This window comes from Hippoglossus stenolepis, chromosome 6 (assembly GCF_022539355.2).
Source record: "Hippoglossus stenolepis isolate QCI-W04-F060 chromosome 6, HSTE1.2, whole genome shotgun sequence".
Taxonomy (NCBI): domain Eukaryota; kingdom Metazoa; phylum Chordata; class Actinopteri; order Pleuronectiformes; family Pleuronectidae; genus Hippoglossus; species Hippoglossus stenolepis.
Window position 1 is genome coordinate 9,276,372 of NC_061488.1, and position 27,980 is coordinate 9,304,351.

The following is a 27,980-nucleotide window of genomic DNA, read 5'->3' on the forward strand; positions in this document are numbered from 1 at the left end:
GTCATAAAACGTCGACCGTCGCTGGCTAAACGACGTGAGGAACGTGTTCGCCATAATGATAATAAAGCGTGAACACGAAGCTGTAATAAAGCAAATGAAGCTGCGGCTGTGACACGCGGATCCACACGGAGACACCGAGGAGCTACGGAGGTCGGAGCGACACCGGTGGACGCGAGTCTGGGTCCATTTTGGGAGAAAGCGGGGAAGAGCTTGAGCGGAGCAACGAGGTTAGCATGCTAGCTCAACGTAGCCAGGCTTACCTGTGATGCTCGCTAGCTAGCATCCCCCAGCGCCTGGCTTCATGTACGGGCAGGTTTCGTGTTGGTGCGACTGTGATTTGAATCTCACTCAGCAAATAGGAACATGTCCGGGACGGCTCGGTGGTCTGAAGCACGGAAACCGCCAACAGCGTTCGCTAGCAAAGCCAAATAGATTAGCTTCCCTGTTTAGCCAGAGTGGAGCTGGAGCAACATCGCAACAGGCTCTGTGAGAGTTTGCTGCTGCTGCTGCTGCTGCTGCTGCCTGGAGCTGTGAGTATCTCCTGTGAGTATCTCCTGTGAGTATCTCCTGCGAGTATCTCCTGCGAGTATCCCCTGTGAGTCGGTGCAGGGGGGACGTGGAACGTGTCGGAGCCGAGACTGAAGCTCCACAAACAAAACCCAGAGAAGCGCATGAGGAAGTGCGAGCTACGTGCTAAATGCTAAGTGAGAGTGACAGTGTTTGACAGTTTAAGTCCCCGGAGAGAGGCTGCACCTGCTCGGATGTTTGTGAAGCTTTTGGATCAAATCTCTATATATTTGTTCTCTGGATCGTAACGAACAGTATTTTATGTGATTGTTTGATTAAGTGCTGCAGCAGAGTTTGTTTCAGCCCCTGTGAGTTGTAGATGCGTGTGGAGAGGGAACTGTAGAGACAATATTAATCTGTGGTTGCATGTAAGTAAGAACATTTATAGTATATTTTACAGTACTGTTGCATTTAAGTACAAATTTGAGGTACTTGTATTTTCTTTTCATGCCACTTTATTCTTCTACTCCACTATTTACTACAGCATTTACTCCATCACACTACAATTTACTTACTACACTTTCTCCATACAAAACATATGAGTGGTTTGATGGTAGATGATGCTTTAATAGTGGAATTGCTCAATAATACATACAAATATAGTTTAATGATGAATAGGAAATTCATTTATTCAACAACAGAACATTCATTTCTGTTTGTCATCTCTCATGCAAACATTTCCTGGTTCCTGCTTCTCGTGTGATGATTTTCTGCTTTTTTTTAATTCAATGATTTAATCGTTTTGATTATTGTTTTTAATGATTTTGAGATTTGAACCATTGGTTGGACTAAAGAAGTACTTTTATTACAACTTTTAGAATTTTTAACAACAAAACGAAATTGACTCACATTTTCACTACATTACACTTTCACATTAATGAATGAGTTATAATGATCTGATCGTGTAAGATATAATAGTAGATCAATCACATTTACCTTTTTTTTGCATTTCAACACTTTAAGCACTTTTTAGCATTTGCAATTTGACCTGATTAAAGGATTCTGGTTTCAATAATGAAAGTAATCTATATTACATGTATGCCATCCTGACAGGCAACGCTATGGCGTCAGCATCTGCCAGCGTAGACTCCAAGGCAGAGCTGACTGCTCTACTGGAACAGTGGGAGAGAGAACAACAAGGCAGCACCCAGGAGCTGGTTAGCATCCTCACAAAGTAAGGAGTCCTGCTGCTTGTTATTGTGATGTCACTGGGCTGAGCTGATGGAGTCACAAAGACATTTAAATGTGTTACTTTGCTGTAACTTCTAGAATCTCTGAGCTTGTTGAGAAGGAGACAGAGGAGTACCACAAAGCAGACCCAGACCCTTTTGATGATCGACATCCTGGTATGACAACGAAACGCATAAAGCCAAGATCACTGGGAAGTTAAATGTTATGAATGTGTCTGACATTTCCCTCTTGGCCACTAGGGAGAGCTGATCCAGAGTGTGTGTTGGGACACCTGCTCAAGATCTTGTTCAAGAATGATGACTTCATGAACGCAGTAAGAGTGAACTGACACTTGTTGTACAACACATAGAGCCATTCTTAGCGTCTGAGTCAGAAGGTGATTTTTTTTTTCTCTCAATGTTTTACAAATTTCTTCTGTTTATAGCTGGTGAATAGCTATGTGATGACCAGCAGAGAATTTTCCCTCAATGCAGCGGCTTGTCGTCTGCTTCAGAACATCATGCCTGGACTGGAGACAGCAGTGGTCTTTCAAGAAAAGGTACAATATTCCTGACTTCATTATTAGACCCTTTTTTCTCATTTTTTATGCCCAAACAACGTGTTTCCTTTATTTCAGTTATTATGGTAGCCTGTATTGTTATAGTTTTCCAAATACATATCCAATATGCCCTTTTTAGTGTTTAAATGCACGTAAGGAAATTATGTAATGTAGTACATTTAATTACATGACCTCTACTGGCAACATTACTCATTCATGTGTAGCAGGCTGGTATATAATAAAATCACACATACTACAGTGAACAGGAAGCTACAAGAGTTTTCAGAAAGCTATTTCTTCTACTGTCCCATGTATTAAAGAAGATTCAAATGCAGTAGGGGCAGATGGTAAAGGCCGAAGTGGCCATGAAGTTTTCACTAAAAAAATATTAGTTGTATAAAGTAAAGAACTGAAGCCTCATCGTCGCAGGACCTGACAATCCCATCAAATTCAGATAACTGGCAACAGCTTTCATATTTGTTTGTGGAGCCACAGTCCAACCTGCAAACTTCGTTACACTTTGAACACCTTGTAAACTGAAATTTATAGACATTGATATCTGATTCTTTTTTTTAACTGAAATATTTGTTTAAATGTAACTTTTATTTAGAACTATGCTTGTCAAATAGTTTTTGAAGCCCTCATTTTTTATATTTTTTTAAATGATTAATTATTGGTTCATATTCTTGTTTTTAAATGTAATTGACTTTTAATCTGTGTTTGTGTTTTTCAGGAGGGTATTGTTGAGCGTCTTTTTAAGTGGGCCCAGGAGGCAGAGCAGCCCCTCAGAATCTATGCCACAGGCCTGTTGGCTGGTGCCATGGAGAATCAGGACATTGCAGCCAACTACAGGGAGGAGAACTCTGTTTTGGTGAGTCGGGGATTCTCCTGTGTCAAATGTCAGAAAGTACATAGTGGTGGACAATGTACTACAACAGCCAATACAATTCTATTTCAACAAGCATTAGAACTATTTGCTCATCATCAGTAGGTGGTGTGAAGTCGCAGCTGTCGATTAACTTTTAACTTTCCATGCTCTGTTTCGACAGGTGCCTTTGATGCTGCATCGGTTACGTGAGCTTCAGGATAAGGATGCTGAGAACAAAAGGGAAATCAAACGGCCCAGCCCCAGGAAGAGTTTGAGTGAGCCTCTGCTACCTTTAGATGAGGAGACTGTCGACGGAGGCTTTGAAGAGAAGCCCTTCATGCTGGGCAGAAACGGAGCTGAAAGGGAGGGGACGGGGCCCGAGGGGGATGGAGAAATTCCCTTCTCGGCCATTGAGCCTGAAAACGAGCTTTCGTTCCGTCTCAACTCCCCTCACAAGGCCAGCAGCCATGCCAACTCCGCTGTTAAAACCATGATGAAGCCCATGTCTGCCCCAAGTTCACTGTTACACCCTGGCATTTCGGATGGCAGCAGTTACCTAAAAAGAAAGGCAGACAGGGAGCTTGGCAGGACCTCAAAACAGAAGCTAAATTTCTCTTTGCCAGATCCGGAGAGGAACTTCAGCGAGCTCTCCAACAGCAGCTGGTCCGAAATGAGCCCCTGGGTGATAGGCAACAACTACCATCTGTACCCTCTGACCCCAGAGATCGAGCAGAGGCTCATCCTGCAGTATCTCACTCCTCTGGGGGAGTATCAGGAGGTGGGTCTATTGACCTCAGCCGGCTCAATTTACAGAAGCATTTAGAACTGCAACAATTAGTCATTAATTGATGAGTAGATATTGATTTGCAACAATTTTGAAAAGCAATTAATCGTTTTGGCTAGTTGTTTCTCAAATGTGAGGAGCTGATGCTTTTCTTTGTCATATATTGTAGCAAACACAACATCTTTGGGTCTTGGACTACAGAAATGATATCAAACTATTTTTACTATTTTATGAAAATTCATATAAAAAAGGATATAATGAGAAAACGATTGGCAGATTGATCAAATTAAATGATCTTTTGTTGCAGCCATGGTATTTTGCAGCATATGTAACTTATCACTGTAGGTTGTGTATGTGTTTCCTTGTGTTGTCACAGACTTACCAGCAGATGTCAGTCTTCTTTAATTATGATTAAAGATATGATTCTGTTGTGACATTAAAAAAAGTCCTTTTTGAAGGGACACTGCATGCTCAGTTTATACAGGACATGTTTTTAGCAGGCATTATTTTAGTTGAACTATATATTATAGCAATTAGCCAAAAGTGACAGTGACATCATTTATGTGCTCTTCATGCCTTCTCCTCCTCCTCCTCTTCTTATCTGCAGCTGTTGGCAGTGTTCATGCAGATTGGAGCTCGCGAGCTACTCATGCATTATATGGATCTAAAGCAGACCAATGATGTGCAGCTCACCTTTGAGGCTCTCAAGGTAAACACACTCTCATGTAGTTGACCCCCCCCAAAGTGCTGAAACACGAGGTCAAGCTCTCTAGACTTGTCTCTCTTCTCCCCTCCCCTCTCTCAGTACCTGGCATCTTTGCTGCTGCACAAGAAGTTTGCTGCTGAGTTTGTGGCTCACGGAGGAGTTCAGAAGTTGCTGGAAATCCCCCGACCGTCGATGTCGGCCACCGGAGTGTCTCTGTGTCTCTATTACCTCGCCTATAACCAGGATGCAATGGAGAGGGTACAGAACAGACACACACTACACAAATACACTGCGAGCTACGTGTAATATGTACATATATTTATAAAATGTGCCAACCATGTTTTTATTGCAATTCTTTTGGTGCATATGCCAATTTTTAATTTAATATTCTATATCGGCATTTGTTTGTCTTTTGTATGTGAGAGAAATTAACTACAGATTCCTCTACCTTTTTGGTCATTTATTTAGAAAATCCTCTGTAGCTCTGTATTTAATGAAAATTATGTTTTGATTTTATCAGTATCTCCTGGATTCAGAAGCAATTCACATTTGTATTCACTGCTGTATCTTCTCCTCTCAAGGTGTGCATGTTGCCCCACTCCATCCTGTCCGATGTGGTTGGTTACACGCTGTGGCTGCTGGAATGCTCGCATGCATCCGGCTGCTGCCATGCCACAATGTTCTTTTCCATCTCCTTTTCTTTCCGTGCTGTCCTGGAGCTTTTCGACAGGCAGGACGGGCTCCGGCGCCTTGTCAATCTGGTAAGTACAAACCAGCAGCTGCCTTCTCGCGATCCCAACCATGTAAAACTAACCATGTGTATCATTCATAGAAAATACTGTGTGTTTCAAGAACTGATAAGCCGAGCAGTCGCTGTGATATCAAGATGTAACAGATGCTGATTGTGTACCAATATATATGATGTCGAACTGATTGTTTTCAGATTAGCACACTGGAGATCCTGAACCTTGAGGACCAGGGAGCGCTGCTGAGTGATGATGAGATTTTCTCCAGCAGGCAGACGGCCAAGCACACCTGCATGGCCCTGCGCAGGTACTTTGAGGCCCATCTGGCAATCAAGGTGGAGCAGGTTAAGCAATCCCTGCAGCGCACGGAGGGGGGTGCCCCCATTCACTCTCAGCCATACTACAAGGTACACACACACAGAGGACAAACAATATCTGAGCCTGACATTACTGTACACCTGATTTCTTAATGTATTATTCAGATATTACGTGTAGTGCTCTCTTTATGTTGATGTTGTTGTAAAGCTGATGCAGGAGTTTTGATTCCTGCAGTAACCATTTGTGTTCTCGTCTGTGTCCCAGGCGGTCAGCTATACTCGTGAACAGGTGGTGGAAATGATGGAGTTTCTGATAGAGTACGGACCACTGCGACTTTACTGGGAACCGGCTGAGGTCTTCCACAAGCTGTCGTGTGTTCAGCTCCTCCTACAGCTCATTTCCATTGCCTGTGACTGGAGGACCTACTATGGCAGGTAAAGATATGGCTGTCCTTTCACATCCTGTTTACATCTTTTAACATTTCCCACCTCCAGACTGAGAGAGTGATTAGTGACATCGTGATACTTATTGTTTTATGATTTTCTTCTCCCTGTAGGAGTGATACAGTTCGTTATGCCCTCGACATCCTGAGTATTCTAACAGTTGTTCCAAAGACCCAGCTGTTGTTGTCTGAAGCTGTTGCTGTGCTTGATGAAGGAGGATCCACTGTTTCCACCGTAGGTAGGTGTTATCAGTTAACTATGAATAAACTTGACTTATTGTTAGACATTTGAGGATATTTAAAAAGTGTTTTCTATTTTATCGGAAACAGTGTAAAATTACCTGTCCAAAGCCAAGAGTCATTAAAACAAGCACCATGCCATATATAATGTGTTAGCAGCAGTTAATATAAATGTTTCGGTAGTGCTGACATGAGTTCAATAAACCATTAGAATACTTCTTGCATGGTGTGAACATTAAGTTCAATTATCAACAGCACAATAAAAATTATTATTACCCCCCTATTTTTGTTCATTTAATAAAACTGTGCCCAGCTCTGCTGAGAGATGGCAAAACTCCAGGTTTTATTTTTCTGCAAGGTTTTTCATTTCATTTTTGGATTTTGCTCTTTCAGGAATCAGTATCGTCTTGGCAGTGGCAGAGGGAGAGGTATTTGTGAATGATGCCGAGATTCAGAAGTCGGCTTTGCAGGTTGTCATCAACTGCGTCTGTGCTCCAGACAAACGCATGTCCAGCATTGGCAAGTTCATTGCAGGCACCCCCCGCCGCCGCCTGCCCCAGCAGACCAAAGCGAGCGAGAGTGTGCTCACCAAGATGTGGAATGTGGTGCAGTCCAACAATGGCATCAAGGTAGAGTTAAATTATACCAGTGACTGAAGCGTGTTCGATTTTTCTCTCAATTGGCTTGGTTCAGTCAAACTGTGTCTGAAGTTGTCCCAGCGGCCAAAACGTTTGAGGTAGATTTGTGCACCTGGATGGAAGCTGTTAGGTGCTGCAGCAGTAACTGGACAGGATTTACACACGCATTAACACACCAAGAGATCCAATGCAAGGCTCTGACCTGCACTTCAGGACATTTGGAGCTCAGTGTAACAAGATGTAGTTAGAACATTACAGAATTAAAACAGGGGAAACAGTATAACAGGCTAATTTACAAGGAGAAGGATGGACGTCCTCAGCTTGCAATAAAAATGTAAGAATGTTTAGTTTTTATTAAAACCCTTTTAGAGACGTGTTGAATGGAGTACACAGTCATTTTAGAGGAGGAAGTTTGTGATGTTTTTGAAATGTGTTGCATCCTACAGAGATTTGTTTCTGGAATCTAACCAACACCCATTTATATCAATGGAGTAGAGAAAATAATACAAACACCTGTCAGTATAATGCAATACATTCCCTTTTTAGTAGTTTTAACTGGTTTACTTTATATACTTGATGTCAGGTTTCTCATTTGCACCTTCCAAGGATAAAAGTGAGAGCAGAGAAATCACTGAAGCTCACTTCCTTACCTTTAAAGGTATTTGTCCACCTCTCATGATGGGTGCTTTTTAGACACAACTGGGTCAATTTATTGATTTAGGAGCCTTCTGTTAAAAATAATTATAAGCATTCCCTCAGTTCTGTCTGCCACTGTTTTTTTTTAACCTGCATTCTGCGCCTGTCCTGCAGGTCCTGTTGTCCCTGCTGACAGTGAAGATGCCCATTACAGATGCAGATCAGATCCGAGCTCTAGCCTGTAAGGCTCTGGTGGGTCTGTCTCGCTCCAGCTCCGTCAGACAGATTATCAGCAAGCTGCCTTTGTTCAGCAGCGGACACATCCAGCAGCTCATGAAGGAGCCTTTGCTTCAGGACAAACGCAGCGAGCACGTCAAGTTCTGTAAGTTTGCAGCTGAGCTGATAGAAAGGATCTCTGGGAAACCGCTGATGATCGGTACTGACGTGTCACTGGCGTGGCTGCAGAGGGCCAGTGTGGTCGCCCAGTCCAGGATCACTTTCCCTGAGAAAGAGCTGCTGTTGCTTATTAGGAACCACCTTGTGGCCAAAGGCCTTCATGACACAGCCACCATACTTACCAAAGAGGCAGAACTCCCGACGGCGTGTCTGTCTCTTACTTCACTTTCTACTTCTGCTTTCCCTTCGGTTGCTCCTCCTCCACCTGCCACTCCTGTTGCCACTCTCCCCCGCACACCACGGCTGGCCAATGGTGTCGGCTCAAGACTCGTGAACCATCCTTCCCTTTCATCCACCCCCGGTTCCAGCCATCCACAAACGCGTCCTTCAACATCACAATCCACTGGGTCCTCTTCAACTGCTTTCCCCTCTACGTCTGTCCCCCTCTGTAGCAATGGATCCCCACTGATCGGACGAATCGTTTTCTCTCGTGAGCGACAAGCGGGCTGCCCTGTGGTGAGCTCCAAGAAACCACGTGTTCTTAGGCAGAAGTCAGACCATGGGGCCTTCAGCCAGAGTCCAGCCATGAAGAAGCAGTTTGACAGGCTCTTGCCCTCCCCCCCTGCATTAGACGGCATTATCACAGAGTACCTGAGGGAGCAGCACGCGCGCTGTAAAAACCCTGTCGCAACGTGCCCGCCTTTCTCTCTCTTTACACCCCATCAGTGCCCCGAGCCCAAACAGAGACGCCAAGCACCAATTAACTTTACATCCCGACACACACGGAGAGTCATATATCCTAAATACGGAGGAGTAGATGGAGGCTGCTTCGACAGACATCTCATCTTCAGCAGGTAGGTTTCCAATTCACTTTAGGCTTTGCCGTTTCCTCTACAACAGTTTTTTTTTTTTTTCCTACATCCTTTATTTTCTTTTTGTCTAGGTTCCGTCCCATCTCCGTGTTCAGGGAGGCTGATGAGGATGAGAGTGGATTCATGTGTTGTGCCTTCTCAGCTCGCGAACGGTTCCTGATGCTCGGGACCTGCACAGGGCAGCTCAAACTCTACAATGTGTTTACAGGCCAGGAGGAAGCAAGCTACAGCTGTCACAGTTCAGCCATCACTCACCTGGAGCCCTCACGGGTCAGTACGGACAGCAACCAATACATCATCTGTTTCACAATCTGTCTGGTAGTTCCAGTTGCTGTGTGTAATCCTGCATGTAAGATATTTGACGATCTACTTGAAAATGTGTTTTGCCAATTGTTATTTAACCGGGATCTTTGTCCGAGGATTGGATTTTTGTGGAAAATCCATGTTGGGCACAATATTATTTCAAACACAGTGTGTTTATGTCTTAAAATATGTTTGTGGACGATTTTCAACAATCGTATTTTGTATTTTTAGGATGGCTCTCTGCTCTTAACGTCAGCCTCTTGGAGTTACCCCCTGTCTGCACTGTGGGGCATGAAATCAGTGTTCATCATGAAGTAAGTGATGTTTTCACATGAGGCTGAACTCATAATTTCACAAGCTAAATTCTTTTACGTAAAAATCCTGAATAAAATATTTCTTGAATTATTTGGAGCGGAAAATTACCCAGAAAGCACCGACCACATGACAGCTCTCTGACCACAGACAATCGATCCACAGTTCAGTTAGGAACTTGTCTGTGATTCCACTGCCTCCATGTATGTGGTCTTCTCTGTCCAATGGTAAAGCAGCTTTTTTTTATGTCAAAACAGGGAGCTGCCAAAAAGAGATGACATGCTTTTTAATTATGCACGCTAACAGCCTGAGGGCTGCAGTCTTCACTTCATGGAACACAAGCACTTGGCTTCATTCATCCGCACAGTTTAACCAAGGCATTACCGAGACTCAGCCGATGGAGTGATTTGTTGTACCATGTCTTTAAGCAGTTACAGTTTTAACTATTCAGATTTTCCACACATACTTGACTCTGTGTTTTCGATTTAAATGTTGAAATGCTGCTCTCGTTGTCTCCAGGCATTCCTTTCTCGGTGACCATTATGTGGAGTTCAGTAAACTTTCACAAGATCGCGTCATTGGAACTAAGGAGCATGTAGCACGAGTACGTATGTCAGCATTTTTTGAAATCATTGAATACAGAATAAGTTGAAATAAAATGGTAAACGCTCACATGATTCTCTTCCCTTCGTCAGATCTATGACATCCAGACGGGACAGGTAACGCTGACTCTCAACAACCCAGACCTGGCTAACAACTACAAGAGGAACTGTGCCACCTTCAACCCCACGGACGACCTGGTGCTGAACGACGGCGTGCTGTGGGATGTGCGCACGGCTCAGGCCATCCACAAGTTTGACAAGTTCAACATGAACATCAGCGGCGTGTTCCATCCCAACAGCCTGGAGGTCATCATTAACACGGAAATCGTATCCTAGACACTTGATGAGAATTCAGTACAGTAAGAGACATGCCTATCGACTGGGGAGTAAATTAAAGCCCAAACTCATCCCTTATCTCTTCATAAAATGTAATTGGCCTTATTAAAATATGTGAGGCAGTGCATTGAGTACTGTAGCATTAGTGGTAAAAACATGGATCTTTAAATCCTCTAAATATAAAGTCTAAAGTTGCAGGAGTAATCATTTGATGATTTAATTTAGTGCTAAATAAATTGCTAAAGTTATCGGCTAAAAGTGATTGCATTCAGGATGTAAAAAAGAAAGCTTGTATCAGTGATTGAATTTGTTGTCGCTTCAATTATGGGACGACTATTGAGCTTTTACTTCACTGCTAACCATTAAATATGTATTGCAATGAAAATTGATTTTTACCTCTCAGGGGACCGTTTTAATCACTGGCTAATTAAGTTTGTGGCCTGTTTAGTTGATACAAAAACTTAACTGGAGTTTTAGTGGGATCTGCGGACCTTCCACCTCCTCCACACTGTTCCCGCTCTGGACCAGTGCAGAATAGTCTTCAACAACAACGGCACCGTCATCTATGGAGGTAAATAAGGACACCGCTGCATGATGGGAAATGTAGAGCTTTTGGCATCAAGCCTACAACTCCTTTTTACAGTCAGTGCAAGTGTGTGAGGTTGTGTAATTATGGAGCGTGTGTGTGTATTTGGAGACTGTATGTGTGTGCGTGCCCGATTCCACTGTCACTTCGAGCCATATGGGCAGAGGGAACAGTGTTGGACTGGCAAAAGACAAAACCAGCTGGTTCGCGCTGCCTCACAGGGAGAGAAAGGGGCGTGGCGTGGCGGCTCTGATCGCGCGAACACCACTTTAATCTCTCAGGAGCCAGAACCCCGGCTCACCAGCTCGCTGTGCACAGTTTTTATTTTCTCTCTCCCACTCCTCTGTGGCTCTCTGTCTTTGCAGCAATGTTACAGGCCGATGATGAGGACGACATGATGGAAATGCAGATGAAAAGTCCGTTCGGTTCGTCCTTCAGGACCTTTAATGCCACAGACTACAAACCAATCGGTAATCAGGCTTTCTGCTTTTGCTTCACTTCAATTGATTTTTCCCAAAAGTCTTAAGATAATTAAATGTTTCACTTCGTTACCTTTTATATTATACCTTGTAATAGCTGGTGATAATTTAATTTCTGTAGTATGTTGCTGTTTGTCTTGTATATTGACTCCTAACCTGTTCTTTTCTCTCCTCTCAGCCACTATTGATGTCAAAAGGAATATATTTGACCTTTGCACAGACACAAAAGACTGCTACTTAGCTGTGATTGAGGTAAATTCTTATCATTGTGGCTTTAAAATGCAAGTACTTTGTAATAATTACTATTATTAGATTGTAATAATGTCTATCTGTAAATATTATGAAGAATTTCATATTGTCCTCCTGCTTTATCTGTCTCATAGAACCAAGACTCATTTAACACAGACACGGTGTGCAGATTGTATGAAGTTGGCCGGCAGAGACTTGCAGAGGAAGAGGAGGAGGACGAGGAGGACCAGGTCGTACTTTATTGTTTTATTTTTTATAATAATAATAATTGATACAATAATAATATTTTTGATAATAATATTTTTTTTGTCATTTGTGCACCAGGAGGATGATGATCAGGAGGAAGATGATGACGATGATGACGACTCGGATGATGATATCGACACAGACCCCCTTATCGCTGAGCTAGAGAACGGCGGAGAAGACGAGGATGATGAAGAAGAGGATGATGGGAATGAGGAATTTTCTCCCTCTGATGAGGAGGTGGCTCGTCTTCTTGAAGTCGATGACGATGACAATGACGACGATGACTCTGATAATGATGTTGATTTGGATGGCGACAATGGTGAGTAGCGCTTCATTTTAGCTACTTGTTGGCTGCACTGCATCGAGTTCTATTGATCCATAATTTGAACACGTCTTTTTTTGCCCTCGGTTATTCTGTAATTCTGTAATTTAGTTTTTAATTGTCCTGGTGGTTGTGTTATGTGTGTGGAGAAAAAGTTATTAAAGCTAAACCTGCAAAAATACAAGTTAATTCACAGTTACCTGTTTAAGATTTTTTTAGGGTTAATCATATAAGAAGTAATTTGAAACACAAATGCTTTCTGTCTTCGAGGGAGGATGATTTTAGATGAAAAGTGAAAAATTCTTACAATCTATTTGTGATAAATGTGTTAAATTTTTATAATTTAGAGTAAAATATATAGCAAAATAAAATGGGTACCCTTAAACTTACCCCAAAAAAGAAAAACATGAATTCAGTTGAAACTGTTTGACTTTTAACAGAAAACAAGATTTGTCATTTGAACACATGGACATTTGAAAAGCGCTTTAATCTGCTGCATCAGGTTCACATTATGCCGGAGCTGTTTTGTTTTTTAGTTTTTCCTCTTCACCCTCTGACCTCTCCGGCGCCACATCTGTGTCCCTACGCTTCTAAATCTGTATATCTGTCTGTCTCACAAACAGACAGCTCTGACAACTCTGACCTTGAGGATGACATCATGTTATCCCTGAACGAGTGAGGAGACTTCGGCGTCTGGGACCGAGGAGCTGGACAACATGTCAAGACTTCTGCTTCACAGACATTTGAGTTGCGGAACAGGAGGCGCGAAAAAGAGAGTATCAGCAGATGAGGTGGGAGATAATCTGGAGCACTGCCAGTTTGTAACTGTAGGTGTCTGCACACTTTGGGAGTGACAGGACCAGGGAAATCCAATAAGTGGTGGGCAAAAGAAATGATTGTATATGATATAGTTTTATAAAACAAAAGTGGGCTTGATGGTGATTGAAAAAGCCAGTGTGTAGCTGCAGTGAAGAAAAGTTTTATATTTGATCACATTAGCGGCTCTCTAATGAGCTTCTTTATTTGATATTGATTCACTCACTTTGTGAGCCTCTGGTTGGCCACAGATTAGTGTTTTGTGGGGGAAACAACTTCCATTGCCGGGCTGTGGGCCTGCAACTGTAGAACCGAGGATACAATACTTGTATACTTGTTACAATGCTTGTATTTCACCACACCTGGAATAATCACAAGAACTTACTGAAGTGCCGAGTTAGGCAGCTAATGTGATGCACAAACATGTTGCTGATGGTTCATCAAGCGTCAAATCCCACTTTCAGGTTTGACTCTCACCACAAACCGACGACCAAATTGCCACACACAGCAGTGCCATTTCTGACTTTGCCTCCTGATTTCATTGTGTAAATAGATAAATCAGCTCGGTGCTGTTGAATCGCTCAAGACACCATAACTAGTGTGGCCATCGTAACCAAACTGTTACATCTGCTCACTGTCAGCACATGACAGACACAGGGTTGTGCAGCGCTCTACCTTTGTGTTATCTCACTCACCTTTTACTGAGCCGTGCCATCATTTGGGTTCAGTTGATGACGGCACAGGTTCAGTTAAACTTAGTTTTATGTTCAAGAACTGAGGATATATCTCAATGTCTTTGGTTCAGGACTGAAAATATGATAAGCTTCATTCATTGGATCTAACTCGATCTTTAAAAAGAACTTGAATCATTGAAAAACAGGAGATACAGCAAAACATATTCACGTGCGTTTCCTCTGATTGACTGACAGGAGGCTTCGTACTTCAACATTGTGAAAACAGATGCCTTCACTTGCACACTTTTTTGAAAGCTGTGCAAACATTTCATGACTTTTCTCACGGTTTTGATTTGTATCTAATAATTTTGCCTGTTTTCTTTTCCATAGGGAGACTTATGTTGAGTTTCTTGAGACAATTATGTACATCTTGTATGTATTAAAAGTATTTTTACTATAAATAAAGTTGCAAAATAAGTTGTGTGTGCTTCTTTAATGACGTGTGAACGATGCTCGAGGATCAGTCGATGGTTGATAAGCTGTTACAGCAGAGATGTCTTAACATGTGTTTTTTAAACTGTGCCAAGAAAACTAAATAAGACAAATGTGATCATAATATCACATATTCTTAATGTATATATTTATATGTCCCCATATACATAATTTATACAGTTTTATGGATGTGTGTCTGTGCTTCTAAGTGTTTTATATCTTTTCACATCTTAACTATGTAAAAACTGAAAACCAATTTCACCATGAAGTAAAGTGGCATGAAGTCAGCTTGAAGTGAGGTTATACATTTTATCCATTTATTCCAAATGTCTGTTTGGATCCCTAGAAATAAGCCAATATTTCCATTTTAAATAAAATTATTTTACAGAATTCTTCAAGGGACAGTACATTTAATACAGAGGTTATATATCTCATGCTACATGTTTTGCATGAGAACAATTGCATCTTTGAGCCTGTAATGCCCTTTAATTGTTTCTACATGTGCATTTCCATGAAGGGGCATTGCTCATGTCTCTTGATTGCTGGATTGTGCATGCAGGGATTTGCCACTAAATTTCCCTGTGACCTCCCCCACAGTTAATAATAGAACACATTAAAATAGTCACCAGAACCACTTAAACAGGGATCAAATAGTCTTAAATTGGGCGTTTGTGTGTGCGCCTGCCTGCAGAGGCACGTGTGCAAGGAGCACTTAGTGTGTGAAACGTATGATCCTGGGGAGTATAAAGAGATAAGAATGTGTGTGTGTGTGTGAAGGCAGGTGATGGATGAGATGGTGGGACATGCTTCTTATTACCTCCTCGGCTGCTCCTGTTGTCTGCTGGCTTTGGGAGTGTTGGAGCAGATAGCAGCTCTCACTGTGTTAGACGATCCCTGTTTGCAGTAGAAACAGTGTCTCGTCCTCGCAGCGCTGCCGCATCAGAGCAGGAGCTGAATGTAGCCACTGCAATTAAAAAGTACATCAGTGTTCTCTGAAAAATATTATGTAATAATTTAAGATAACCTCTTTGCTTTGTTTTTGCATTAACATGCAGTTGTGTCACTTGAGCACCTTCTCTGCAAGTTTGTTATATTTACATTTTTTTCCCCCAGATATTTATTAGCAGTGATGCATATTTATTTCGCTTATAAAATGCTCCACGAGCCTCCAGCTTTATGTATGTGATTTGAACACCGCCCACAGTGTTCCACTTGAAGTAAGAGACAGATGGGAGTCAGTCACAGAGTCGCTGTGATGGAGAGAAATTACCCTACTGAATACTGCCCTCCCTCCCTCCCACACTACATCAGACTCACTGGAAACTCAATATTTACAGAATCACTCGTCTTTGTTTTATTCTACTCATGATTGCTTTGCATGAGAAAGTTCTTGGGATGTGTAAATTATATATATTGTGTGTTTTAACACATCATTTGTCGTCTTTGCACAGTGAAGTGGTAAAAGTTCAAATCAACAGCTGGATAAGAGCATTTTTAAGCTAAAACATCGTCGGTGTTCCTGAAACATTCGCACAAGTATTAGACTGTTTGATGAGTATGTTATGTGCTATAAGGTTTAATACCATTCAGCTTCACTGACTAATCAGAACCATATTGGTGGATTTCTGCAGCCTGTGGCTCCACAAGCTTAAAGCTTCACAGCTAAAGGGTGTGTGTCATATTTATCATCACCCCACAGACTATTTTAACAGCACAACACCCTTCATAATCAACTAGTGTGCCGTAAATCCACATGTTACTTTGTGCACAAATCTCAACTAAATATTTCACTTTAGTTTAAACCAATAAGCTGAAGGTTTAACAGTGTTCTCTAAGTCAGAGGTGGCAGATAATTGATTTCAAGGCTGCATCTACTACTGACAACACTAAGAACATTATGGATATAGAATCCTGGAGCCAGTTTATTGTCTACGATAAAAAGAAACTGTTTTTAAGACACAGTATTTTCTTTAGTCAGTATATTGAAATGTGACATTTAGGCTTTCAAGACATGAATAAGTATAATAAATGCGAAATTCTTCTCAAGAACTTTGTTCCAAGCAGGGTGATGACTTCGAAAGTTGATTTACACCTTCAGGAAAAGTTACATTTATAAATATAACCAACAAATAACAAAATATTATACACATTCAGTTCTTGTGATGTAACTCACCACTTGATATGGATTCAAACATAAACAGCAAAGTGTTATTGGAGGTCTTGGAACTATCAATCAAGTACAAAGGGGAAATTGACTTGTATTGGAACTGTTTGCATCTGATGTGTGTGGGGGGGCATGACTGCACTATGACGAAGCACCACTGGTGTATAGTGGGTCTGTTTCTTTGAAATGACTCAACCAGGAGGAGCTTCCCCCACATGGACCTGATCTGATCTGTAAAACACTTCATGGCCACCAGCTCCCAGAGCATCACACTGAATCAGAGAAAAGGCCTGTTCACCATGCAGCCACGGTCCAGCGTCCTATAGAGGGAGAGGGGAAATAATGCAGGTTGTGTTTGTGATGGATGCAGAGAGAGGAGGAGGAGGCATATATTTCCAAATGTTTGACACATCAGTGTTGACAAAACGAGTCATGTGACGAGCATGAAGATGGCGCATCTTTCGGTGTGTTGCAGCTCCCTCCGTGTTTTCTTGCAGCAGCCGCTCGACACTTCACATCGCGGAGCAGCACCGCGACCTATTACCCACTAATCACCCGCGGATCGAGCCGCGCTCGCGCTGCACGAGCGGCCAAATACCGTGGATCAGCTGGAGCTGCGCGCGACCGGCTGAGGAGGAGGAGGAGGTGGAGGTGGAGGAGGAGGAAGAAAAGAAAAAAAGATTGTAAAGAGGGAAAAACGAAGAAATGAAATAAATAAGAACCGAGGAAGAAGAGATAATATCCGATAGCTCCAATAGCACCTCTTGTCTTTTTTTTTGGAGGGGGCAGAAACCCGCTCACCGTGTGCGTGCATGCGTGCGTGCGTAATTGTGCGCGTTGCATGAGGTGGACACAGAGACTGCATCAGACTGGAGACACACGCCGGGACATAACACAGAGGAGACATCGAGGCTTCACTCTCTGTCCTTTTCCTCCCTCACTAACACACACACACTCCTCGGGACACAGAGACATGTAGTGTGTGTGTGTGTTCAGCCTGGATCGCCTCTAGCCTTCAGCCCTCCTGTGTTTTTTCTCTCCAGCAGCAGCATCAGCACCATATCGACATAATGTGGCTCGATCTACCGGAGGGGAAATAACCAAATATGTGGATACCTACAGAAGAGGAGAAGATCGGAGTTGGTGAGTCAGTATATCTCTTCCTCTTGGGGCCATTATTGTTCATGTGCGACGTTCGCTTTCTATTTATAATTGACTTTAATCGTTCGGATGGCAGCTCGTGCGTGAGGAAGCAGCTCCATCCTCTTCATCGACATCTCCTCATCTGATTTTCCTCCCCCCCCCTTTGTTATTATGGCCATCACACCCCAATGGCAAACACTTATAATGGCTGATATACGCGGGCCAGTGGATGTATGGGAAGGAGGGGGGGGGGATTGCGTGGGATGCTGATGGGCTCCAGCCTCCAGCCTCCAGCCCACCACCCTCCGAGACCCCATCCACACGGGCGCAGGCGGTGCTTCACCTCGGCTTCGTGCTGTTAGTTTTTGTGGTTTAAAAAGAATGCGTCAGTGTAGCATTGGAGACCTTTTTTCTTCTCATATGTGGAGGGGCGGCGAGTGGGAGAGAAAAGGAGGTGGGTGGGTGGGGGGGGGGGGGTAAAAATGCCGTTCGTGTTCAAAACCACGAGGGGGCGTCGTGACTGCGTACCTCCAACAGGTGTAGGCTGGAGTGAAACAGTACCTGTGGACCAGAGAGCTGCATGCACTGCTGCAATGGCTGGGCCACACCGTGCACGCCCCCTGCATGTGTGCACTTTGACCTTTGATTAGGAGGGAAACGTGCACACAGATCAACAGTTCCAGGTCCAATCATATTTGCATTTCATTGGGGGGGGGGCACTGCATAGAGTCCAATCACAAGGGAGATGTGTCATATATGATTATAATCTGACTGCTGAGATCCACAGTAGAAATAAAAAAAAGTCTATAGCGTAGGATTCTACTAGAAGGTTTTCATCTGGGGAATGAGTCATGTCTAGATACAGCTTGTTAGTTGCAGGGTATACTCGTGCTGGCGTGCACATGACAACACGCACACACACACATACACACACCTACACATACATGCACACGCCCACAGCCTCACTTTGTTTGGAGGCCTCACATGTGTCATGATCGCATTTAATGTCGCCACTTCTGCTGTGAGGTTCATCTATGCATCCATCATAGAATCACTGCGGCTCTCTCATAGCGGTGAGTGTGCGTGCGTGTGTGTGGTTGTGTGTGTGTGTGTGTGTGTGTGTGTGTGTGTGTGTGTGTGTGTGTGTGTGTGTGTGTGTGTGTGTGTGTGTGTGTGTGTGTGTGTGTGTGATGAAGCAACAGTTCGGCACAGCCTCCGCATCAGTCGCTGTGAAGTGACCTGGCGCTGTCCGCGGTGCTGAAACGCAGGAGCCGCTGTGTGTGAACCTACACACAGAACACACTGTACCTTGTAAAAGTCCCCCCACCCCCATAAAAAATTTAATTAGTGTGGTCGACCCTTATGTTGAATATTTCCCCAGCATCATTGTGGATGAAGCCCACGCTGCTGTTCTGCCAAGTTTAATCCCCGTATGTCTGTTATCATCGCTTCTCCTGCCTCAGCCGTGACTCTAGTTGCACCATTTTGCACATTTATCATTCTTCTTGTCATTGCCCGTAAATTGTCTCTCACCAGTGTTACCATAACACCGATAGGAAACAGAGCTGTGGTCTGTCATCAGCCAGCCGGGCCTTTCCTTTCTGTTTTTTCTTTCCCTTTCCCCCTCCTGGGTTATCTTAATGAGCTCCATCTAAACAGGAAACAGTTGGAGACCACCTCATGAAACGTTAATGCCTTTCTTAGAATCGCTGCCTATTCATTATTTTGTTCCTTGTTGTGTTTATGCAGGAAATAATGATAATATTAGTTTGTAAATCACTTGTAGAGTGGCAGCAAAGGCCAGCATCGCATGTACTGTTGTGCTAATGATTATTTTGTTAACTAATAAAGTATCCAGATGCTGATAGTCAATGTGCCATGAAGTATAAGCAAATATATTGTAGATATTTGGAATTTCGATTGATAAATGACTAATACATTATCAAATATATAATACATGATATGAGTACATTTCAAAACACAGTCACAAGGTGCTTTACAAGTTAGACATGGAAAATGTAATGCAACAAATCACAAACAGTCTAAAAACAAACAATAAGAAACAATTTAAATGCAAATTGAAGATCACACAGCATTCGAGCACAGATATGACACATATTCATTATATATTCATATATATTCACGATCATCATCACAGTTTTCATTAAATATTTTGGTTCTATAAGTTCGACGTGTATTTTTACTCATTTGCAAATGAGTCACTGATGGATTTCTCTCATTCAAGCAACATCACTCACAGTATTTCTTTACGCTGTAATTGGGCCGAGCTGTGACTATAAGTCAGTACCTGCCCACATGAGACAGAGTGAAATGAATCAGATGGCTCATGGCCTCATAGCTCACACACAAACTCCTGTAGCGCCACATGAAATAGTCGCGCTGACGAGGCCACCATTATCTGAAAGGGACCAAATACTGTATGTTCATAGCAGAACAAAGGATGGAACTAATGTTCAGCTGAGAGCGGGATTAGAGAGATTAATTTTGCCTAAAGTAGCTTTTCCCTATGAATTTGGACACGATTTTAACCCTTCATGAAATCTCCAAATGGAAGTTGCACAGTTTCATTTTGGTGATCACCTTTTAGACCCATGGGCACCGGATCACGAACCTGTGTACGACTGTAGCTTTCTGTGGCTTAACTGACAAAACCAAAAAGTGCTTCATGATAAGTTCATCATCTCAGAGCACTGCAGTCGGGCATGCCTCGGCTTCTGTGACACTGATTTGAGATCAGATATGGTGAAATATCCCCCCCCCCCGCCTGTGTGGCAGAATTCCTGAGGTTAGCAGGACTTCCGTGCAGTAATGTGTCCCAGTAAGTGAGTGTGCATTCAAGTCGTGCTAAACACCATGACTCAGAGGGTGAAGCCCAAAGACCGTTGGGTAATTTTTAACGTTTGCTAGATCTGGGACAGGACTATATTCAAGCCAGGGAAGCAGGACCTCCATGGTCTCTGTGCTCATAATGCATTACTGGAGAGGTTTAAGGAAGCCTTCAGTCAGCACTTCAGCTGAACCAGTTTTGATTGAGACTGGAAGTAAAAGGACTAAAGAAAAGCTCAAGAAATTAAGTTCATTCATTGCTGCAGTTGAGATGAGCACAGTGTCCTTTTTAATAAAATGTTCTCACAGCGGTGCAATTAGCACCCTGTGCTTTTGAAGAAAGACAAACAGCAGAACATTTAGAATCTATAACAGTGTTTGCTGTTGTAGTAGCAGGTATTTGATGACCTCTGTCCCTTCTCTGCAGCATGTTCCTCCCCTGCGGGTCATTGTACATTTACTCCCTGTATGTGCAATGCTTGTTCTGTTTTAATCTTCACGATATTACATATAGAGGTAAACATTTTTCAAGAGGTGACAGCATGTCAGTGTGTACACTGAGTTATGAGCTTCACTTGCTCTATTGTATAAAAGAAAAAAATCAATTTTTATTAGAGAAAAAAACAAATTTCCCTCGAAACAGGGACGTGAACTGCCGACAAGGGAAACGGATCAAAGTTCAGACACAAAGAAGTACCTTAAAGGTCGCTCAGAATAAACAGAGTGAGATTATCTTTTCTGGCCTGAATATGTTGGACTGAAGTTAAAACTGGAGCAGATGCATAATAAATGGGACTTGAACATATTCAAACCTCTAAACATTATTACAGTTTGCTGATGTGATACAAGACAAACCTCTCAACATGGACACGATCTTGGTGGTGTTACATCTTTTTCTTCCAACAACCTGGAGAGCTCTGAATTACCTCACACACCTGTAATCTTCACATTCACACCGAATCCCATTGTACACCGCTACACTGCAGGATTTAATCAACAATGGAACCTGGTGGTTTTTACCTCGTTTTTATTGAAGAAGAAAATAAAACACATGTCTGTCACATGCCATTTTTATTCTGGTTTTATTAGGCATGTTTTCCCACGCTGAACTGGGGGGGGGGGGAATTTAGAAAAACAAAGGCATAATAAAGAGCGATAATAATTCTCGCGCAGGCTGCCTAAATAATTTAAACTTATTTTACTCAATTCACTGAGTCTGTTTGTATTAAACAGCGATGCTTGATACTCACACTGGGATTTGTCCCCCTGTGATTCTCAGTCATATATAAGACCAGTGTGACATCACGGCTTATTTATTGTAACTTTGTGGATGAAATAACCCAAGATTATTATTTGTCCTGTGTTCTCACTTCACGCCAACATAGACAAAATGGATTCTTAAAAGACCGTTTTCAGGCTTTTTGGTAAATATCAAAAGAACACAACTGGACAGGGAGAGGAAAAGGTTTAACATTATATTTGCTTCTGGATAACACATCATGAACATCCTATTATTATGAGTTTGTTTAGTTCATTAAATCTAAAAGCATTTAAAGTCATCTTGTTTTACTTTACGTTGCAATCTCACTTTAACATTTTTGTAGCTTTTAGAAGAATGACTATATGACTTATGCAAAAGCTCTGACTCATCAAACCTTTGATTATTGATTGATTAGAAAGCGTTGTACCTGGGTGAATATCAGTTTGTAACTCACAGGCTTTCAGTATATGACTGCATATGAGGGTTTGAGTTATGACCAATGGGAAAGTGTGGAACAGTGGGAGTCTCCTCCTACGCTCAAACCCCATAATTCAAAGAAAGAGAGGCAAACATTCCTCCCAGTACCTGGTTACACAATAATGACCGTGCAGACTTCAGCTGAATGGAGGGACAGTCTGGATCTGATCCGCCGCTGAGTAGAAACGTTTGCTTTTGCCAGCATTTTTTCTCGCTGCCCGTCCTGTCAGTCCTTCCAACATCCTACGTTCAGCATGTTGAAGTCCAAAGGTGAATTTCGTCGGTTTTGTTTTTGAGGATATGCTAATGCTCTGCAGCTTTTAGGCACAATGAAATAGTGTTTGCACAGCCTGGAGGTTTTTGTGAGGGAGGACTATGAAAATATGAGCCTGTGTGATGCGCCCATCCCTCGCGAACATGACAATCTCATCTTGTTCCGACGTGGCCTCCACTGAAGAGTTTTCAGTGCGGGGTTTTTGCTATTCAAATGAAATAGAGGCCATTATAGAATAGGTCTCTCAAATAGGAAATACTTAGCCCTGGCAGGAAGAAGTCCCAGAGGCCGACTGGAAAAGGTGACAAGCCGGCTCTTTAAGACTATCCGTCTCTGTCCCTCTAATATGTACTGAAATATGCTTGACTTGAACTCTAGTGCCGCGCAGCATTCATAAGCTTGCCATTTTAAAAACGCCTAGATCCCTGCAGCAGTTACAGTGAAGAAAAGCCCTCCAGTTTGTAGATGATCTGTTGCCATAGTTACCCGAGCACAGGAACTGAGCACTCGTTACCCTCATACAGGCAACGGAGCCGAGCCCAAGCCCCTCCTTCTCTTCCTCCCCCTCACTGGGTCCCCTGGCTAGTTCATTAGCATAATGATTCACACCAAACCCTCCTTGAAGGGCCACCATTTGTAGGTTTTTTAGAATAGTCAGTGGAGCCCCGTCATTATTAGATAAATCTGTCCTTACTGAGGATTGCACACTGTATATTACGCAGCAAACTGCAGTGCTGCATTGATTAGAAAGGAGGTTCCAGGGGTTGCACCATTGTATGTACCACCTGAGTATGATGACGATAAAGACCTTGAATCTTGAATCTTGATATCCTGCTGCGAAGGCCTTTACTGTGGCATCTATCCCCGATCATGTTCCTAGTCAGGGTGAGAGTCACATGTTTTCCTGTATACGGTCAAAGATTGCATGATGCTGCAAAAGCAGGTGGCAAAGAGGGTCTACGCTAATAACGGCCTATGACAAGGCAGCGTTAAGCCACACTACTTAGCAGCCCGTGTGGGCTTTACTTTGGGAGACAGTTCAATTAACTTAACGCAAAAATCAGGCCGCTTAAGAATTAATTGCCTATTAAAATGACTTCCCACTTCAGGGTGGGAGCTTGTTTACAGTTCACTAAGCAGTGGTTCCCGCATGATACTGTGCTTAGATGTTTGCATTAAACAGCTTATTAAAAAAAAAGCGGCAAAAACAGCCCTGCTTCAACCCCAAAACACGTTCTGTGAGGGGACACGACAGCGTGGAGGCTGCACCTCGTTTGATCACAGGTCACACGTTGCAAACATAGATGGTTATCTGTGATGTCAGGAGTTAGAACTACAATGAGGTCAAGTATTTCTTCATCGCGGCTGTCTCTTTATCTGTTTCCCTCTTTCCTCCTTCTCCGCACAGTGATCTGCAACTTCCGGTCCTCAATATGTCAGGCCCTGGTCCTGGAGATTGGGGAAACTGTACAGATTCTGGAGAAGAGCGAAGGTAATGACAGTCACATCTCTAACGGCAATGCACACATGTCATATGGCACAGTTATTGTGATTGTAAATAATCACAGGTCTTAACTGCAGGTTATCAGGGAGATGTCAGGTTGTTAAAGTGAACACTAGTGGGAAAATGCAGGTTTTTGCACAACATAAGAAAAGTCTTTATTCTTCAGTTAAAGCATAAACAATATTCTAGCCCTATTAGCGTCATTATTTAAATTAGACAACTTTTAAAGCAAATTGGTAAATAAAGGATTTCGTAGGCGTCTTTCTCAGTCAATTTGTTCCTAGACTTGAGAGGGCTTTGAAAAATGTGTTATGCTGCGTTCCGTGACACCTCGGAGCTCGGCCCTCTACATGACGTCACACCCAAAAAACCCGAATTGATAGCGCACAGGAACAATGTTTATGTTAGCCAGCTAGCCATTGTTAGCAAAACCAGTTAATAATTACGCATTACGTGTATTAAAACATCTACAGACAGACATTGCACAGTACCATGTGTACGACACATTTAATGACAGAAGTGCTAATAAACAGTAAAAACTAGAGCTTCACTACTGTTCACATGTGAAGAGGTTCTTCCGACCTTCCAAGTCGAAATTCCGATTTGAGGGGGCGTTCCAGTTGCAACTTCTGACTCGGGGGTCAGAAATTCCGAGCACCGAGGTTTAATGGAACGTGTCATTAGACCTTTACATTAAGAAGTGAAAATTTAACTCTGTATTTTACAGGAATGTAATTAACTAATAATTCCCTAATTAACTAAGAACTACATAATATAGTGCTAATCAAAAAGGGAGGCAAACACACTTTAATCATTTTGTTTAGGCTGTTCAGTGGAAAGTCTCTGATAATATAGTACTGATTAAAAAATACAGGCAAAATCATTTTAATCTTTTTGTTTAAGCTTAGTGATGTAACAGGTAAACATGAATAAATACACATATTTTGTTGTATATTGTGAGAAAACCATATTAGAACAGCAGATAATAAAATGTAGTGTTTGTTTAAAGCTGATTTGTAAACCATAGAACTAAGTACCACAGCAAAATGGTGTAATGTCCCATACTGAATACAAGAATGTGTTTTATTGTGAGGTAGCAGGTTTACTGATGTGTATTCTGATCTTCCTTTAGGTTGGTACAGAGGCTTTTCCACCAAGAAGCCTTCCATCAAGGTAATTATAACAATATACACAGATACTGAGTTTACACTGTGTTGATTCATATATTGGCTACATAGAGGTTTCTGTATTCTGATTATATTTGAAGCACGAGGGACAAAGATAAAAACTATTGTGATATGAAATGTAACATGACTAAACCTCTTATTAACAAATACTACAATACAAATACAAAAATAATATTTGGCCACCCCTTGTTTAACATAAGCTCATTCGTCAAATGCAGTGAAAGCAGCACATCTGTAAATGGAAATCTGAATCTCAAGCTTTTATCAAACACCACAGCATTTTTATGAATGATAATATGATGTGAGAGACGTGCATCCCAGAAATAACTCTGTCTCGACAACAAAGAGCTTAATGACCGATTAACTTATTGAGCAGAGCTTTGAACAGACAAAAATAGAAATCTCCTGACCTGTATTTCCAGAGGTGCTTTAACAAAGGCACCGTTTTAACCATGATATTCTGACTTCATAGTACAGAGGCACTAAATATAATGCCATCCCCAAAAAGGATTACAACAGTGAAAAAAAAGTGTACGTCGCACCTTGGTATGACGGCCCCATCATTGTCTTTTAAATTGCAATATGAAACTGTACAGATGTGCAGTATTACTAGTATCGTGGGTGGCTGTGGCTCAGGAGGTAGAGCGGGTGATCCACTAACCAAAAGGTCGGTGGTTTGAACCGCGGCTCCTCCAGTCTGCACGAAAGTGTCTTTGGGAAAGATACTGAGCCCTAAATTGCCCCTGATGGCTGTGTTGGCAGTGTGATGGAAAAAGTGCTGCACTTAATGTGTGTGTGAATGGCTGAATGTGACCTGTAAAGCGCTCTGAGTGGTCATTTTGAGCAGAAAAGAGCCATATAAATTCAGTCCATTTATCATTTACTACTGCACTGTTTTCCCTCCTGTGCAGAGTTTGAGATCAAATTCTGTTTTCTTTTCTGCCAGCAGATGGTGCAATTAGTAATTTGAAAACCAGTCATTTTACCAAAACAAGGTTTTTATGGCAGTTTAGATGTAAATTTAAATGACTGCTGCAGGACATATATAAAGAACATTAGGATGTAATGTTTTTGATTGAAGCATAGAGAAGTCTTGGTTTTCTTAAATCTAGATGGATGGATGGATGGATGGATGGATGGATGGATGGATGGATGGATGGATGGATATATAGATAGATAGATAGATAGATAGATACTTTATTGATCCCAAGGGAAATTTAGGCCTCCAGTAGCACAACAGTCAAACACAAGAGCATAGGAATAATAAAAGGTAATAATTAATCAATAATAAGTTCACTGCACTGAGATGAAAGTCTCGCCACCAGAACTACTACAAAGCTGTCCCTGTAAAGAAGCTTGTGCTCATGGAGATATTGACAATACAAATCTTTTAATTATAAGGGTGATTGAAAGACTCAAGTAACCGATGCAGAGGATCGAAGTCAAATATTAATATAGATTTAAAGATAAATAACTGAAGCTGCACAAAGTTGTGCATTAGACTAACATAGCCTGTAAAATGATGGTACAGCAGAAGTGGATTTAAAAAAAAATGAAAACAGTACAAGAGTAGAGACTACAGATATAAAAATATAAAATCCAATAAAGATATACACGGTAAATGTCTCAGGTCTCAGCACAGAGTTTGTTCATCCAGTATCACTGTGATAGATCCTGTGCATCATGCTCAGTCGGAGGAGAACATACAGTAGGTGCAGAACTCTGAACAACACAACAGCATCACTCCTGACAAGAGATCAATAACCTGCACTGCAGTAAATGGTTATTAAATCTGACTGACAAATCTTTTCCTCCCATATTTTTTTCAGTATGGAATGTATATGATAGGTGTCATCAATTAGAACCTGTGGCAGAGCAGTCTGCAGAGTCACGGTACAAAGAGAGAGAGCGAAGATGTCATGTCCGTCCATCCGCAGAACAAACAGTGGTGTAGCAAAAATACCAGATATATTATTAGAAGCATGAGAGCAGCACGTAATTCCTGCTATTCTATATGTGGACTCTGCTTTAAACTGAAATGTCAGGAGCTGAAGTGTTATGTGATGCTGCAGAAAGGTTTTTAAGAAAGCAGAAATCTGTCCAGTCCTGGTAAATGTAGGTGTTAGTGGCTACACGCTGTCCTTCTCTACTCTCATCTGCTATTTACAGTTCTCGCTAACACCCCTCCATTTTGTTATGTTCTCTGCTGCCCACAGCCATTCGCCCCCATACTCTCTCTGTGCTGGGAGAATTAGTTGTGTTCACCGTGGCCAATTCCTTACATCTGGGAGATTAGAATTAGAAAGATGAACTGCAAGGGTGGCAGTTGGCATCGCTCGGTCTCTCGTGCCCTTCCCCGGCTAAGCCGAGCCACAATGGGGCTCCTGCACGTTGCTGTGTGTGGGCTCAGAATCCCTTTCCCCCCTTCATATGGATGAGAACGTCAAGCAGACATTGTGCATTTCCTTCAACGTATGATGTGACACCGGTAGAATAAAAAAAAAGAAAAGACGATTTAGTTAATAACACAAACGTAACCATGCATTTCTATTGCGGGAGAATTAAAGACACCATCCTGTCACACTTGCTAACGTCTCTGCTCCTTCTTCTGTCCACAGGGGATTTTCCCAGTCAGCTACGTCCACTTGAAGAAATCCACAGTGACCAACAGAGGGTGAGTTGCACGATAAAGTGTTTCTGTTTATTTCAGCTTTTGCAGTATCAGAATTAAGAGCACACTGCTGATCCAGCTTTTATTATTTTT

General features: G+C 42.2%; 2 protein-coding genes across 5 annotated transcripts in view; both read left to right on the forward strand.

Annotated features, from left to right (window-relative positions):
* The first annotated feature begins 11 nt into the window (after window positions 1–11).
* LOC118110540 (DDB1- and CUL4-associated factor 1) lies at window positions 12–14,344 on the forward strand. Its single transcript, XM_035158383.2, has 25 exons — window positions 12–227; window positions 1,621–1,741; window positions 1,837–1,913; window positions 1,998–2,071; window positions 2,183–2,296; window positions 3,030–3,167; window positions 3,346–3,942; window positions 4,556–4,657; window positions 4,754–4,912; window positions 5,236–5,415; window positions 5,598–5,807; window positions 5,983–6,152; window positions 6,275–6,399; window positions 6,794–7,029; window positions 7,849–8,924; window positions 9,014–9,212; window positions 9,477–9,559; window positions 10,077–10,161; window positions 10,253–10,486; window positions 10,973–11,066; window positions 11,447–11,551; window positions 11,739–11,812; window positions 11,944–12,039; window positions 12,134–12,374; window positions 13,001–14,344. Exons 2-25 carry the CDS (start codon window positions 1,629–1,631, stop codon window positions 13,054–13,056), a joined length of 4,638 nt encoding a protein of 1,545 aa, XP_035014274.1. The 5' UTR covers window positions 12–227; window positions 1,621–1,628; the 3' UTR covers window positions 13,057–14,344.
* Window positions 14,345–17,307: 2,963 nt separating this feature from the next.
* The window catches only part of LOC118111673 (dedicator of cytokinesis protein 3), a 46,355-nt gene continuing 35,682 nt past the window's right edge, over window positions 17,308–27,980 (forward strand). For all 4 annotated transcript variants that reach the window (XM_035160472.2, XM_047340470.1, XM_035160474.2 and 1 more), the window contains exons 1-4: window positions 17,308–17,666; window positions 23,934–24,017; window positions 25,162–25,202; window positions 27,835–27,890. In XM_035160472.2, the coding sequence (XP_035016363.1) occupies window positions 17,630–17,666; window positions 23,934–24,017; window positions 25,162–25,202; window positions 27,835–27,890 (218 nt within the window). In that variant the 5' untranslated portion in view covers window positions 17,308–17,629. The remainder of the gene's footprint in view (window positions 17,667–23,933; window positions 24,018–25,161; window positions 25,203–27,834; window positions 27,891–27,980) is intronic.

What these genes read in the sequence shown, in the direction of transcription:
- LOC118110540 (XM_035158383.2), top strand. Translation starts at nt 1,629, where the DNA reads ATGGCGTCAGCATCTGCCAGCGTAGACTCCAAGGCAGAGCTGACTGCT. An exon ending in ACTCTCAGCCATACTACAAG is followed by an intron (nt 5,808 to 5,982) that starts GTACACACACAC and finishes TCTGTGTCCCAG; the next exon opens with GCGGTCAGCTATACTCGTGA. An exon ending in AGTCCAACAATGGCATCAAG is followed by an intron (nt 7,030 to 7,848) that starts GTAGAGTTAAAT and finishes CCTGTCCTGCAG; the next exon opens with GTCCTGTTGTCCCTGCTGAC.